Here is a 17,500-nt window from a genome sequence, read left to right as displayed (position 1 = left end):
ATTCAAGTCAGTTTAAGTAAATTTAAGTTATTTTTAAGTATTAACTTTTTATTCCACATATTTTTGTTACAAAGTCTTACATAACTGTTTGAGAATGCTATGTGACCATACGAGATAGAAACAAGGGCTTGTGTAATGTTCTTTTATATCTTTATGAGGTATTGCATCATGTTTGAGAGAAAATACTCAATTCTTTTGTCTGCCATGTGCTTTGGAAGATTCCCGAAAATCCTAGAATTAGATCTTATCTTTTTTTTTTCTCTCAGGGACAAAAGGTGGGTGGAGCTAACTGAGAGACTTCGTCTCTCTCTTGCGTGGGTACGTGTCTGAGAGTAGTTTTGGCAACCTTGTGCCCTTGGGCCAGCCCCCAAACTTCCAGATCTCGGTACTAAAATGTTCTGGAAGTAACTAAGTCTTATATAGATGCCCCAGGACTGCACAGCAGCAGTAGAGAAGCAGCGGTCCTGTGAAAGAGCCAAAGTGCCTCCCTCACTCTCTCTCATTACCTATAGTGTGTCCTCTCCAAAGTGATTCTGTGCTCCATTTTGTTGTGTGTTGAAACGTAACAAAAGAGGTCAAAGGTGATCTTAAATTTATCGTGTTGGGGTGATTGTCGGCATTCTGTAAACTTTTGTAACTGGCCCAGTATTAAGGTGAAAGGTATTTGTATCTTGATCTGGTTATCTATTTTCATTAAGTATCAAACTTCAATATTGTATTTAGAATTAATTTCAAGTGAAACAAGCAATTGTATAATTTTCTTAAGTATTATTTCTTTTGTCCTAGTCTAAGGTTCATTCAGATTTAATATTTCAAGACAAGTGATTATATAATTTTCAGATCGTAACCTTTTTTACTTAATCTAAGTTTTGTTCATAGTATTTCGAGTGATTTATTTGTTTTATGTAAATTCTTTTCAAAGCGTTGTAATTAATATAGAATATATTTATTTTTGTAAAGAGTGTATTATTTTAATCATCAGTCTTTATTACATACTCGCTCGTATCCTGTAAAGAATCGAAGTAAGGGGTGGTTTTAAATAAGTCTTACAAATAATTACCCAGTTTTGTTTGAATATTCTTAAGAGACCTTTGGATATTCAGTGTTTTATGTATTGCTGTCTGTGAATTATATGATTGTCTTGGAGTTCAGGTATTAATATTTCCAAGTGTAACAGATTTAATGTAAAAGCAAACAGGTGAGTTTGGAACTCAAGAGGTTACTTAGCTTTCCAGCCGTAATATATATATATATATATATATATATATATATATATATATATATATATATATATATGTATATATATATATATATATATATATATATATATATATATATATATATATATATATTATATGTTTGGTTCCCAGACATGGGACAATCATATAATAATATAAATACCTATATTTAAAGGTAAAGGTGATGTCCTGGAATGCAGCAATTATAGAGGCAAGAAACTAATGCCTCATATGTTGAAGATTCTGTAAAGAATGATAAATGGCTGGGTAAGAGAGGAAGTGAATATAGGGAAAGAACAGTTATGATTTATGGAAGGAAGCGGCACAACAGATGGAATATTTTGCATAGGACAGCTGATGGAGAAATTCAGAGAAAAACAGATTTGAATCTGATATTCATAGACCTTGAAAAGGCCTAAGACAGAGTACCAAGACAAGAAATATGGAGATGGTTGAGGGAGAAGATGGTACTGGAAAAGTATGTCAGAATTTTTCAGATGTACAGGAATGAGTATGCTGGAGTAAGAAGCATTGTTGGAGAGATAGATGGATTTGAGATAGGAGTTGGATTACATCAGGGATCAGCACTTAGCCCATTCAACTTCAATATTATGATGAACGTAATGACCAAAGATGTTATAGAAGCAGTGCTATGGTGCATATTATATGCAGATAAGATTGTGTTGTATGCAGAGAGGAGGGACGAGTTGGAGAGGTGGAGAGCAGCACTTGAGAGGAGAGGAATGTAAATAAGCTGGTCAAAGAGCGGATATATTTGCCAGTATCACTGAGGATGGTGGACATAGCATAAGAATGGATAGGGAATACATAAAGAGATTACAGAATTTTAAGTACTTGGGGTTCACAGTAGGGGCTCATGGAAGCATGGACCAAGAGGTAAGACATCGGATTCAGGTAGGATGGAACAACTGGAGGTCTGCATTTGGGGTTCTCTGTGAAAAGATGGTTCACCTGAGATTGAAGGGAAATTTTCATATTACGGTTGTAAGACCAGCTATGTTATATTGAACAGAACAGCAAGTATGAGGAAGACAGGGGAGAAGAAGATGGATATAGCAGAAATGAGAAAGTTGAGAAGGATGTCTTAAGTAATGAGGGAGGGTAGGAGTAGAAATGAGTGTGTAAGGGAATCGACAACAGTAGTTGAATTAACAAAGAAAATACAAGAGGGAAGGCTTAGATGGTATGGACACCTGTTAAGAAGAGATGAACATCCTGTTGGAAGACATATGGTGGAGATGAAACTTTGTTTTTAGTAGATTCTGGTTTTCAAAGAAAGTTTATAACAACATGTTTTTCTTATGCTTTGTGTAATTTATCCCAATTTGTGTTAAAATATGAGAAAAGTTACAAAATCAGGAAGGATGCATCAGAAAAAAAGCTTGTGTTGTTGACTTCGGATAGTGTTGTTATCAAATTTAGACTTACCAATCACAATACTTTATAATCTCTTAATTTGAGAACATTATCTATTGGCAAAACGTACATCTGTGGGAGAAATTTAGGCTAGTAAACATGTTTCGATTCACACTACTTGATAATTATTTGAAAACAATGATGCTATTTGGACAAAATACTTGCAACCAATCAGTTAGTAGGAAAATTTTCTGAGCTAAAAGGGCAACCTTGCGAGTGAGTATATGGGCCTCAGTTAGAAAAAGTTAGGTTAATGTAAAATTTCTTTGTAATGATGATTAATTCATAAAATGTATTCCGTGTTTTCTTCTTTCATTCACTCCTCTTTTCTTTTCTTTCATTCACTTTATTTTTAATCAATCTTTTTTTGCACTGAAGACCTGAGAAAGTCTTGAGACGAATTATTTCTCATTCATTCTCCGGATCTTGAAGAAAATGAACAAATCTCACTTTCAATTTCCTCGGCAGTATTTTTATGATAAGGTGTAAGACCTCCAGTCTAAAAGGCTTACTCCTCATATTGTATATCCAAGGATTCCAGGCAGATGATGCCAAAAAGCACCACCAAGATAGATAGCTAAAAAGGTGAGTAAATCGAAAGGTGAAATTTGCCATGTGGAGGAAAATATCAATAGTTGTAGGCACCACTGAAATCAAGTAGAAGAGAGTCATCACTAACATGGTCTTGATGATATGATAATTCTCCTCGTTGTAAGGCCCAGTAACATTCATGTTCAGTTCTGACCACTCTCTTCTCACTCTTTTGTCAGTAATGTAGAAATTCCTAAAGGCAAGCAATGAGAAGACCAGTGTTGATAGTCCTATGATATAGAACATATAAAACTGGACGTCATGAACTATGGTGTAAAAAAGATCATCTGGATAAGTCGTCGAGTAGGCTAATGGAATTTTTTTAAACTTCATATACATGATACTGAATCCTCGCTCTCCATCATATGAAAGCAAAATGGCATCAGCAAGGCCAGCAACCCAAAATAAAACTATAAGGGCAATAACTCTTCCCTTCGTGAAGTAAAAACGTATTTCAGCATTTTGTTTCGTCATGAGAAATCTCTCCACACTGAGCGTGAAAAGTGAGAGAAGAGACGCGATTGTGCAAGTAGTCAAAAGATAGCCCTGGAACCATAAGAACCCCTCGGTGATAAAGGATGTATTTTCGAAAGTAATGGTGTCAACACTTTGGTTAGCCACACTTGTCGTCGTCATATTAGGTGACACTCTCGTGAATTCGGTTGGAGTGAAAAAAGGAACTGCGTGATCATAAAGAGAAGGAGAGATTATGAATAGACCCTTCAGAAGATCTGCAATGGCTAACGATATTCGGATCATATAAGTTGTTAGCATTCTATTTTTACTGCTACACATAGCAACGATGATGAACAAATTACCAAGGACACTGCTGAGAGATAGTAATACCACCATTATGATAAGGGCGACTTCACCCACTCGACAGGAATATGGAAGGTAATCCCAACTCCCGCTAATTCCTTTCTCTTCTGGGTTACCAACCCACACTATCATATAAAGAGCATAACAGCATGGCCAGTGGTCATTTGTTGTTACAAAAAGATCTTGGTTTTCCTTGTTGTCTACAAAATCAAAACCATTGTAAACATCAGCACAGGAATTGTTTTCGCTACTGGAGGTACCTGAGTTCATAAGTCGGAAGCGAATTCCTGATACTTCTGAATCAACAACTCTCATAATTCCTTCACATACCTTTTCAAAACACTGGGTGTCATTCTTAAGTGTGAAGACTGTCAGTAAAGAGAAGAAATGAGAATCATTCTCAGATGGGATCTTGCAGCTACTATAACGAGCAAATGCCACACCTGAATTCCAACAGACTGTTAAAAAACCTCTTCTTTCACAGTCATCAAACCGTTCAAAGAGTGGTGAACAGATCTGAACAAATTCCTCCTTATAAAACATGGTAAGATATGAATCTTCAGACAATTGATACCGTCCGATGTCAAAAGGCTGAGCGTCAGGGTAAATAGAACCATAAACAGTTTGACACATGTCCATTACTTCTGGGAAAGGGTGTGTGATTACTCTATCTCCACTCTTACATTCTTTGGCTTTATTACCTTTGTATTCAGGGGAAAATTTGTTAGGAGGAGAATTACAAAGAATCATATGAGCTAAATCAGAGTCAATATTTTCAAATTCAGCTACTTCATCTGATTGAGTCGTCACTTCGTCATCTGCTATAGTCGTAGTGATATTGAATTTGTATGTTTCTGAAGAGGTCTCTACTGATTCTAGTAAAGATATTCTAATATTTGTAGTCTGGAAGTCAGAGTCAGGATCCTCATAACGAGACTTTTCTATATTTGATGGAATAACCATTTCATCATTAATTATGGTTTTAACAGTGGGGCCATTCAATGTTTCTGAGAGACTTTCTTCAGTTTTTGAGGAAAAGGGGACTTTATAAGATTCTTTCAAAACTGTTTTCATGATGTCAGAAGATCTTGGTCTCACGTCACTTTCTTCAGAAACATTTTTACCTTTTTCTATTTCGGAAAGATTGATCAGCAGTACATTCTTTTCATTGGTTTGGTTATTATCGAGATGAGGGACACAAGTCTCCCAATCAGGCCTTGAGCTACATTCACTGTCTGTTACATTTCCCTTCTGGGGAGCTGTTAATATTGTGTAATTCTCAAACGGAATAGAATAATCCTCTAGAGAAATATTATTGCTAGTAAAAGATGCAGACAAATTATCACTTGAAGAAGAATTGCTGCTAAAATGTATAGAAGAAATACGATTGACGTAGATCATTGTGACAGTATACACAACGATGAAATTCGTGGTTCCCATTTTGTTTCTCACAATTCGCTGTCTTCCAGAGTAGCAGTGTTATCTTCTAGCAGCAAAACCTGAAAAAAATGAAATAAGGTCATTTATGTCACTTTGATCTTAGAAATAGTTTTATGCATACGCTGCTAGCAAGGACAAGTAAGAAAGCATTTATAATATACTTAACAAAATGACAACCATTTTACATTATCAGATATGATGTTATTTAAGATTCTACTTTCAAAAAATCTATGTATGAAATTTTTGTAAAGTAGAATATTAAATAACATCATACCAAGTAATGTAAAATGGTTTCGCTATGTTGACGACATGATATGTGTCTCCAGGAAAGGAAAATTTAGATAATTTTTCTTTCATAGATTGAATAGCTTGTTGCCGTCAATAAATTTCACTATGGAGCTGGAGAATAATTGTACCCTACCTTCTTTTTACTGTCGTATACCCAGGTGAACAATAGACTTAAGATTAGTGTATATAGACAGCCAACGAATATCTCAGCATATGTCCATACACCTCAAATCAAAACAACAGAGTTAAGTAATCTGTATTTACTTCTATGTTTTTAAGAGCATTTCGTGTCTGCAGCCCTGAATATATTCATGATGAAATAAATGAGATTAGAGCAATTAGTAAGAAACTGAGGTACCCTTAAATTGTGTTAGATGATGCACTAAGAACAGCAAAAAGGACTTTTTTTCGGTAATGATAACAGGAAGAACTGCAATACAGAAAATTCACATGTACTGCCTTATAGTAATTCTTTTAAAGATATTTCCCAACTGTTGAAAAATTTCAACGTAAATGTAGCATTTAAGAGTAGCAATACAATAACAACAGCCTTAATAAAGAATTCTCCTGACATTGCTAAGGGATGTGTATATCGTATTCTATGCAATTCATGTGAAAAATGCTATATTGGTCTAACGGGTGAATCCCTAGAAAAGAGAATTGAACAATATAAGATAAGTGTCCAATATGCTCAAGATAATGATGGACTCTTTGCCCACGTTAGAGATATAAATCACACTATTAATTGGTCATGTGCAAAGAAATTGGTTAATTCAAATAACTTATTGGAAAGAAACATCATAGAGTCCACTTTCATAAAAGAAACCTTTGATAACAAACATGGAATGTATAAACTCGACGCCTTTATATGTAAAGGTAAAGAGATTTGCAAGCTATATATATATGAAGAAAAAAAATTAACCACTTAATGCAGAACTGAATGTACCGGAGATAATTAACGCTACTGTGAAATTAATATTTAGACCTAAGGTACCATTCACTGACGGGTACAATTATTTCATATAGTCTACATAAGTGCTGTGGCACTATATATTGTTATATTAGATATAAGTACTGATATATACGTAATTATATGTTTATGGTAATAAGGTTATATGTGCATAACTATATATACATGTTAATCATGTGTACAAACATGTATATGTAAGTCTATGCATGTGTCTGTAAATGTATACCTGTATGTGTACACGTATGCACATGTCTATGTATATATATCTATGCATGTGTCTGTATATGAATGCCTGTATGTATATACGTATGTATATGCGTATGTATATATATATATATATATATATATATATATATATATATATATATATATACATATACACACATATATATATATATATATATATATATATGTGTGTGTGTGTATATATATATATATATATATATATATATATATATATATATATATATATATATATATATATATATATCCATATATAGACAAATAGATAGATAAATATAGATATGTTTTATATATACATATAATTTTGCTTATGTATTTATATGGAAAGGGCTACCATTACTGATATAAAGAAATTATATTGAAAGTCAAAATAAAAATTTACCGGTCACTAGAAATGACCCTTCCTGGCAAGTGCCTAATGAGGTTTGATCTCCGCACAGGAAACACCTGATAACAGCGCAGGTAGCTGGTATGGGAGCGTCATTGTTCTATAAGTCTCTATTTGTATGTTCGTACGTTTAAGATACCGATAAAATGTAAAGATACCTCGTTCAATAAATCAGTCCTCTGAAGAAGTATCGCGAAACTAATCAGGACTTAATCCTATATTTCATATTTTCATTTTCCCTGAGGTTCTTTTGCATATACTGTATATATATATATATATATATATATATATATATATATATATATATATATATATATATATATATATATATATATATGTATATATATATATATATATATATATATATATATATATATAGTGAAAATAGGATAACCTAATGGGTTTTCATATTATCTACTCATCTTTATATCTTTACTATTATTTTTACATTTCCCTAATTTTTTGTATCTTCAGTGCAATTTCATATTTCTTAAAGACGATATCAGTATATAATACATATAGTATTATAATGGTTAAAATTTTAAAATCAATAAAATGAATAGTGAAAATATATAACATAGAAGATAATTAATATTGTTATATTTGAGGTGCGATGTATGTATTGAAAGTAAGATAACAGTAGTGAATAGTATTGGCATAAGTTATTGAAAATGTGATATATAATTAAAATGTGATAAAATCGAGAAGATATGATATAGCACGCAGTGAAGCCATGATAGGCTACATCAGATATATAATATGTGTAGTGAAAGTAAGAAATAGTTTTGGAACTTCTGGATAGTAATGAAATATGATGTGCTGATATAATGTGATATAGTAATGAAGATAAGATATATTAAGGAACATGTGATGTAGATTTTGACATAGTATGAAAAATAATGGCAGTCAAATGAGGGGATATTATTAGGTAAGCTACAACCCTAATTGGAAAAGCAGGATTATGTAATCCCAAGGACTCCGACAGGGACAAATAGCCTAGTGAGGTAAGGAAATAAGGACATGCATAAACTGTATGAGACGTAATGAACCATTAAAATAAGATATTTTAAGAACATTAACAACATTAAAACAGTCTTTTATAAATAAACTATAAAAAAAGACATGCCAGTCTGTTTAACAAAAACATTTGCTACAAGTTTTAATTCAGGGAACACTGGGAAAGTTTTTGTAATAAAAAGGAAAGTAGGCTGTAATAGAAAGAAATACACACAGGAATAGTAAGCTATGAGAGAGAGAGAGAGAGAGAGAGAGAGAGAGAGAGAGAGAGAGAGAGAGAGAGAGAGAGAGAGCTTAAAGGATCTGAAGGAAAGTATTCTTAATAAAATTGAGACATGCAGGATTACTTGGAAACCTAGAAATTTTAGATGCTTTCTCGGGTCAATTGGTACACTCATAAGCAGAACAGCACGGCATTGTGTACTATCACGTCACTCATTGTATGTAAAACAGAAAGAAAGTGTATGGACATAATAATCCGTGGTTCCGGCCACACTGAGACTCTGAGAGACTGGTTGGCTGGTAGCCTGTCATTCAGGAACAAAATGGCGCCTACCAACGCAGTATATGGTAACCCGTATGGCGCTACTCTTGTTTATATAGGTACTCTAATAAACAATGACAGTTAAATATTTACATAAATATGCGCACACACGCACACAGATTCAATCCTTTCCACCCCCTCCCCCTTTCCTCACGACACCGGACTGGAATGCTGGTTTGGAACCCCGAGGGAAGCACGACCCTCCCTGGTTCTACCGCTGTCGCCGGACATTCAGCAGCGGTTCAGGATGATCGCATACGCCATCGCGGAACAAAGAGGCACAGAACAGGCCCCACAGCGTCCCAAAACTGATTCCCTTCCCGGAGGTGAAACACAGGCGGTTCTACACTCCAGAAGGGATGTCCCAAAGATGGCAGCCGGCTGAACGGAACCTGGCTGCCCTGGCCCGGCTCCACGGAGGACAGGCTTTCGGGAGGGACCGAGGGCTTCATGGTTCAGGGAGCGCAGGCCATGGATGTGGCCGCACGGGCCGCAAGAGACACAGCTTCATGGTTGGACCTCTGGTCCACAGACCTTGGTGTCGTTCGCACTAGAGATAGATGTAAGGAACAACCAGATCAGGAAACAATTCCAAGACCTGGCGGTCTCTGGCTCGAGCTCGGTAGCTATCCTGGCGGGGGCAAGCATACACCGTGGCCTCCAACTGGGTTCTTCGGAGGAGGGACGAGGTATTATACAGGTTGCCAAGGCGACTCCCGGACAGAGTGCTTAGGGCTTTGAGGGAGGCCCTCTTTCAGAAGGGCATGGTGGAAGAGGCCCTGGATAAGAGAATGGCATGACACCATGCTCCTGAGGGGCCCCCTTTAGAGTCAGGGAACTCAGCTCGTCTTTCATACTGCCCCCGGGAGCACCACAAGCCTAAAACCTAGACAAGTGGGCGTGCTGCGTTACCTCATGTGGCAAACCCTTCCTCATCACTGTGGGCCACACCGTCGCAGCCCTCCTTAGGCGAACAGAGATCAGCAACCAAAGGAAGTAAGGGCAGAGCCCCAGCAAACCGGGGGGAACGTGGCCCCAGGTTCTTCAAGAAAAAGTAGGGGACAAGGCCCCTCTCCCCTGCACTCTACAGAGGTAGGGGGATGCCTCAATTTAAGGTGGAGAAATTGGGCAAAGGAAAGGGCGACCCAATGGACGGTCCAAGAGTTGAGGGACGGCTACCGCATCCCGTTCAAGGGTCCTACACACCCTTTGATCTCGTGACTCGGGGTCTCCCCCCTTCATCCCAAAGAGGAAGCACGGTGGAAAGTCTTGGAGGGGGAGGTTCAGGACCTCCTCGCCAATGATGCCATCCAGGTGGTGCCCCCAGAACAGTTGGGTTTCTTCAGTCATTTATTCCTGGTGGAAAAGGCGTCAGGTGGATGGCACCCAGCGATAAACCTCTCTGACCTCAACCGTTTTCAGGATGGAAACAACCAAAATGGTCCTTGCAGCCATCAGGGAAGGGGACTTTATGCTATCCCTGGACCTCAAGGACACATATTTTCAAATCCCAGTGCACCTGTCCAGCAGGAAGTTCCTCAAGTTCAAGTGGGGGGAGGAAGTCTTCCAGTTCCGTATTCTTGGCTTCGGTCTGTCGACCGCTCCTCCAGTCTTTATGAGATATTTTTCCCTGATCTCCGAGTGGGCCCACAAGAAAGGAATAAGACTGTTGAGATACCTCGACAACTGGTTGCTCCTCTCAGAATCCAGGGAGCGGTTGTCGGAACAAAGGGACGAATTAGTGGCATTCTGTACGGAACTGGGGGTGGCATTCAACTGGGAGAAGTCGAAACCTTCCCTCACCAACAAGGACAGTGCTTGTGTGAATGGAAGTCTGCTCCAAGCAGGTAAAGGCCTTCCCGACAAGAGAGAGAGAATCAGCAGTTTGGAGAGCATGGCGGAGCCCTTCACCAGGGGGAAGTCGGCATCGCTGAAGGGGTGGCAGAGACTGGTAGGACACCTGGTGTCCCTGTAGAAATTGGTTCCCAGGGGAGTGTGATCTAAAAGAGATTCAGGCCCTGGCAAAACAGCTCCCTTCGCCGAGAAAACACCCATCCCAGTCAACCAAGGTGGCTTTCCGGTGGTGGCTGGACCCAAGGAACAAGCGAGCAGGGGTTTCACCGCTAGACCCCTCCGGAACTACTCCTATTTACGGACTCATCCAGGGAGGGATGGGGAGCCCATCGTCCAGATAGGATGGCTGAGGGCCTCTGGTCCCCGGAAGAGAAGTCTCTCCACATAAACGAGCTCGAACTACGGGTGGTCCAGAAAGCCCTCTACGCCCTGGGGGACTCGTTAGTGGGAAGAAGGGTGGCTCTGATGAGTGACAATACCATCGTAGTTACTTACGTGAAGAAAGAGGCCAGCTCGTATGAATCCGCAGAAAAGTAAAGACGAGGTACTTGAACGAGATGAATTAAAGTTTCAAACATGGATGGAAAAGGACACTATAAATAGTTTCGAGGAATTTGTTAAAAACTTTGTTAATAGGCTTTCTAAGGATTGGTTGTTTGTTTCAAGTGAAGACTGTGTATCTTTCCTTAAAGTTAATTGTGAGGACAAACCAAAGCTAATTGTATCTTTTAAAGTGATAAAAGACTTGAAAGTTTTAGTATGGTGCGAAAACACTGCTTTATATTTTAACAAATTCAAATGGCTTTTAGGATCAGAAAACAAATGTGATTGGTGGTCAAAATTTGAAAATTTAATGAGTCACTTGAGTTCTAACCTTGAATCAGCTGTTAGTGATGTTGACAGAGTGACCCAGTGTATTAAAGTTATTGAGGGTTTATTGGAAATTGAATCGGAAAATGACTAGTTTTCAAAAGGGGGAGTGTTATGGTTCTGTGCTGAACAGTTATGCATGTTTTGTAAAGAAAAAGTAACATACAGCTGTGATTTTTTTGGTTTGGGCATATAGTGTCTATTTGTCAAGGCCATCACTGTACATACATCTAGGTGACAGCAAGGTCCTTATTCTCCCTCACCCTGATTACCTAAGGAAGCTTAATGTATCTAGTGCAAAGTCTGTGTGTACTAGAAATTCACACGAGCATTTTTTAAGAAAAAAATTTGCAACACTAAAAAGCGAAGAAAAATTTGTAAATGTGCTGCTTGATGAGATACATGTAAACAAATGTCTTTGTTAAAGGAGATAAAGTTTATGGTGCTTCTGAAACTCATGTGAACCTGCAACAACAGTTCGGGCTTTTATGATTTCATCAATCCTCTCGAAAAACAAACATGTTGCTGCTTTGTACCCAGTCTGTAATCTGGCAGCACAAACACTTCTTGAGTTGACGCACAAAGTTTTGGCGTTCCTCCATGATATAGGATTCATTGTCGTATCATTAATCTCTGACAACAACAGGGTTAATAGAAATATGTTCGAGAAATTGTATGATGGAAATCTTGCCTCTTCCATTCCAAATCCATATGATTCGACTGTGCCACTTTTCTTCCTTTTTGATTCAGTTCATTTACTGAAAAGCATACGAAATAATTGGTTAAATCAGAAAAATCCCATTCAAATTTGTGTAATACCTTCACCTTCCAACTTACAAATTCCGGAAAATGCAAATCTTCTGCCACTGAAAGAACTCTACACAAAAGAACGTGATCAATATGTTAAACTAGCGCCAGGTTTGTCGGAGAAAGTTCTTTTCCCTACTAATTTGGAAAGACAGAATGTACAGTTTGTTGTGAGACTGTTTGATGAAAAGAATGTAGCTGCATTGAAAACAATGAATACTTTTGATGTGTCAGGTACTATTAATTTCTTGGAACAAATAATATCCTGGTGGCATATTGTAAATGTGAAAACTCCAAACAAAGGCGTCCACTTACATCAGAAAGAACGTGACCCTATTAGGCAAGATTCATCTACAGATCCAAACTTGATGTTTCTCAGTAAATTTGATAACTGGCTTGGTGCTTGGGAAGAGTTGGATATGCCTCACCATGGAAGAAATGGTGAATTGTCAAGAGAAACATATTTTGCTCTCTGGCACACTACATCAACATTGATAAAATTATGTGATTATCTGTTGAAGCACCACAACTTTCATTATGTATTACTGGGGAAATTCCAAACAGATAAGCTAGAAAGTAGATTTGGACAGCATAGGAAGATGAGTGGTACAAATCATAATGTAGCTGTTGCTCAAGTGATGGAGTCTGAAAAGAAACTAACGATTTTCAATGTTCTTTCCATGGCTTCGTCGAAGTCTGGTCCATCAACCATCTTTGAATTAAATTCCTCTCCATGTGAACCTGTCTCTTAAGTCTGATTCTGTTGACTGTTTGGAGAAATTCAAGGAAGATGAAGAATATGTGGGTGAAGAAGGCTTGTCACACGAAGATGAAAATGTTATGATATACATTGCAGGTTGTTGCTCACAGCACTAAAACGAAGCTGAAATGTCAGCTATGTTTAAGTAGGGTCTCTCTTGATAAAGCAATTGAAGTTGATATTCCTGACAATTGTAAGTATTTCAAAATCCTTGACAGAGGTGGCTTGAAATGACCAACAGATTTTACACTCAGTTTGTCTTTCAACGAAGTATTTCAATCTCTCATTGGTAATTTCAAGAACAATTTTCTGCGATGCAATAATCAAAGAGAGGTTCTTGTAAAGCTACCTTTAAATTTTCAGGTAAAGTCTTTTAATATGAATGAATGTTGCTCATGTGGTAGATCAGTAAATACACTACTTAGGATGTGTATCTGGCCTCTGGCCAATATCTTAATTAATAATTTTACAAAGTGTTACAATAACACAATAAGTCATGAAAAAAGTAAAAGGAGAAAACTTTCAACACTTGACAACTAAGGTAATTTTGCAGGAAAGTTTGTCCCTACTTCAATATGTCATTTTGAAATGCTATGAATTGTTTGTAATTCCCTTAAAATGCTGTCTTGATGTGTGTAATATGTTTCATATATGTCGCAGATTACTACTTTAATAAAATCTTAGGCTTTCAAGAGTGTGCCTTTTATTATTATAGTATGATAACGAGGTGCAAAAGGTATGGCAATATTATCATCATTATAGTATCATGACAATGAGGTGAAAATATATTATCATTATTATTATTGTTATTATTTCAGCCTGATAATAAGGTGAAAAAATAATGCTCTGTCCTAGTCCAGGTCAATACTTGATGAATTTATGTAGTAACATAAATGGATAAAAACAGAAATAACTACTACAACAGGTTTGTAGCAAGATTTATTATATTTAGAAAATCAATATACCTGGTGTTAGAAGAACGTAGGTAGTCGATACTGTAGAAGGAACAGAAAAAAAAATGAGGGTAAGTATGTTAGCAATGGAGAACTCGGTAAAGACACCGTCCGTGATATCATAATTCTGAGACCCAGGCTTTCTATATTGGGACGGCAGTGCCCTGACCCATCTACGGAAGGCAAAGCAGGCAAAGTTGAAGCTAATAGGTATGTGCTGGCCGGAGAAATAATGGTTCACAGACCTCAGAGACTTGGCAGCGGAGCCCCCGTGGCCCCTGCCTCTAACACAAGACCTGTTAAGTCAGCCCCACTTCCAGAATTCCACAAAGGAACTTCTGGAGGTCAGCAAGCATTTACTAAGGAAGGAGGGGTTTCCAATAGGGCAGCCTGCCAGATGACCTTAAATTTGAGACAATCCTTAAGGGCCATCTACTAGGCGAGATGGACAATATTTGGCAAACGGTGCAACAAGGAAGGCATCCAACCCATTAAAGCCTCAATCCCGGTCATTGTGGAGTTCCTGGTACACCTTAGTATGGACTGGGGCTTGTCAGTTCCATGCGGCACTGGGCCAGGTCTTCCTGCTCAAGGGCTTGAACCTAAGCTCCTCTAAATGCTTCTTGATGTTGGTAAAAGGGTTCAAGCAGGCAATGGCAAGACAGCTCCCTTCGGCAAGAAAACACCCATCCCAGTCAACCAAGGTGGCCCTCCGGTGGTGGCTGGACCCAAGGAACAAGCGAGCAGGGGTTTCACTGCTGGAACCCCCTCCGGAACTACTCCTGTTTATGGACGCATCCAGGGAGGGATGGGGAGCCCATTATCTGGATAGGATGGCCGAGGGCCTCTGGTCCCCAGAAGAGAAGTCTCTCCACATAAACGAGCTCGAACTACGGGTGGTCAAGAAAGCCCTCTATGCCCTGGGGGACTCGTTAGTGGGAAGAAGGGTGGCTCTGATGAGCGACAATACCACCGTAATTGCTTACATGAAGAAACAGGGCAGTCTGCGATCCCGTCGCATCCACAACCTGACAGTGGACATCTTATCCTGGGCAGAGGACAATGCCATCTCCCTAACAGCCAGATACATTTCGGACAAACGGAACATGGTGGCGGATGGCCTGAGCAGGAAGGGATAGATCCTTCCGGGGGAATGGTCCCTTCACCCGGAGGTAGTAAGGGCGGTGATAGAAAAGTGGGGTTCGCCTTGCTTGGACCTCTTCGCCATCCGCCTGAACGTAAAGCTGCCAGTCTTTTGCTCCCCAGTGCCGTACCCAACAGCAGTTCTGGAAGACACGTTCCTACATCCGTGGGACGGACTCGACGCATACGCCTTTCCCCCTTTCGCCCTCCTTCGGCAGACCTTGACCCATTTACGGGAGGCAAAGCAGGCAAAGTTGAAGCTAATAGGTATGTGGTGGCCGGAAAAATAATGGTTCGCAGACCTGAGAGATTTAACAACAGAGCTCCCGTGGCCCCTGCCTCGAACACAAGACCTGCTAAGGCAGCCCCAAAATCTATCCTTTCACGTATGGAGGTTATCTAACGTTTACTAAGGAAGGAAGGGTATTCCAAGAGGGCAGCCTGCCAGATGACCTTGAATCTGAGACAATCCTCAAGGGCCATCTACTAGGCGAGATGGACAATCTTCGGCAAATGGTGCAACAAGGAAGGCATCCAACCCCTCAAAGCCTCAATCCCGGTCAATGCGGAGTTCCTGGTACACCTTCGTATGGACTGAGGCTTGTCAGTTCCGGCAGTAAAGGGATTCCATGCGGCCCTGGGCCAGGTCTTCCTCCTCAAAGGCTAGAACCTAAGCTCCTCCATACGCCTCTCAATGTTGGTAAAAGGGTTCGAGCAGCCCTGCAGCCCCAGGACTCTCTCGGTCCCCTCTTAGGACATTATTAAAGTACTAGACTCCCTGAAGAAGCCCCCTTTCGAACCCCTGAGGCAGAAAACGGATAGGGAACTAACCCTAAAGACGGTGCTTCTCCTCGCCCTGGCCTCGGCCAATATATTAGGTGAGCTCCACGGACTGTCAGCTGATGTCTCCCACTCCCACAGTTGGAAGGAGTTGTGTTTCAGGTTCATCCCCAACTTTGCGGCAAAGACACCCTCTTCGATGAGCTCTCGATTCTGGCCATCAGCAGGTCGAATGACCCGGAAGACCTCCTTTTATGCCCTGTGAGGGCTATGAGGAAATATCTCGCCAGGACAGCCCCCATCCGCCCTGATATCAACAGGTTGTTTGTGTCAACAGGTAGAATGAAGAAGGCAGTATCGAAGAATACGATCTCCTTCTGGCTCCGGGAGTCGATCCGGAGGGCGCACCTGACGGAGGGCCAAGCCTTCCCCAGGTCTGTTAAGCCCCATGACAGGGCATCAGCACCTCGCTGGCCTTTGAGAGGAACATGACGGTCGGCCAGGTGCTAAGAGCGGGCGTATGGTCGAGGCAGTCGATGTTTATGGCCCACTACTTCAAGGACTGTTCCCTTAAGTCACAGGAGGGCTTCAAGCTCGGTCCCATCATAGCTACCCAGCAGAGGATCTAAGGGCTGCTACACGCGGTGGGAGTGACGGGGATAAAGAGTCTCGGACCCTATTCTCCAAGCCCCCAGAGATCAACACAGCAAGAAGAAGATGACCCTTGGTGAGTGTTACCTTTTCATGCCACCATTAATCATCTTTTTTTGTTTTCTATACTCACAAAGGCCTCTCACCCCACCCCCGGCACCTGCAATCCCTAGCCCTTTATCATGGTCTATTTGCCCTTCGCCTAATTCTGAGGCTCCTATCGTTTGGGATGTGGGAAGTATTCGTGTTGGAACAAATGACAATTTCTAGGCAAATTGTATTTTTCCTAACATACTTACCACGTCCCAATAGAGTAACTGGCCCCCATCCTTCCCCCCTATAGAGCCTTTTTGTTTCATATGCCACTTTTCTGAGACCAGAGACTAATGGCTAGGGTTGACATGGAAGGCTAGACCTAGCATAACCTTGTGTCATTCTAGGGGAACAAAGGGTCGTTAGGTCTCGCAGGTGCAAGGGGGTCTGGGGGATCGGGGGGTGGAGGCCTGTGGAGAGTGAAGCTCTGGTCGGTAGGGACACGTGAAGGTCACCTCCTATCGTTTGGGACGTGGTAAGTATGTTAGGAAAAACAACAATTTACCTAGAAATTATCATATATATATATATGTATATATATATATATATATATATATATATATATATATATATATATACATGTATATGTATATATATATATATATATATATATA

The 17,500-nt window shown here is 39.6% G+C and overlaps 1 protein-coding gene across 1 annotated transcript in view; it reads right to left on the bottom strand.

The window, feature by feature from the left end:
- Positions 1-1,375: 1,375 nt before the first annotated feature.
- The window catches only part of LOC137645776 (uncharacterized), a 22,905-nt gene continuing 6,780 nt past the window's right edge, over positions 1,376-17,500 (bottom strand). The window contains exon 2 of the mRNA XM_068378687.1: positions 1,376-5,584. Coding sequence (XP_068234788.1) covers positions 3,084-5,525 — 2,442 coding nt within the window. The 5' untranslated portion in view covers positions 5,526-5,584 and the 3' untranslated portion in view covers positions 1,376-3,083. The remainder of the gene's footprint in view (positions 5,585-17,500) is intronic.

The sequence above is a fragment of the Palaemon carinicauda genome, chromosome 8 (assembly GCF_036898095.1).
Source record: "Palaemon carinicauda isolate YSFRI2023 chromosome 8, ASM3689809v2, whole genome shotgun sequence".
Lineage (NCBI taxonomy): Eukaryota > Metazoa > Arthropoda > Malacostraca > Decapoda > Palaemonidae > Palaemon > Palaemon carinicauda.
The sequence above is the reverse complement of the archived record's forward strand: the minus strand, read 5'-3'. Positions and strand labels throughout refer to the sequence as shown.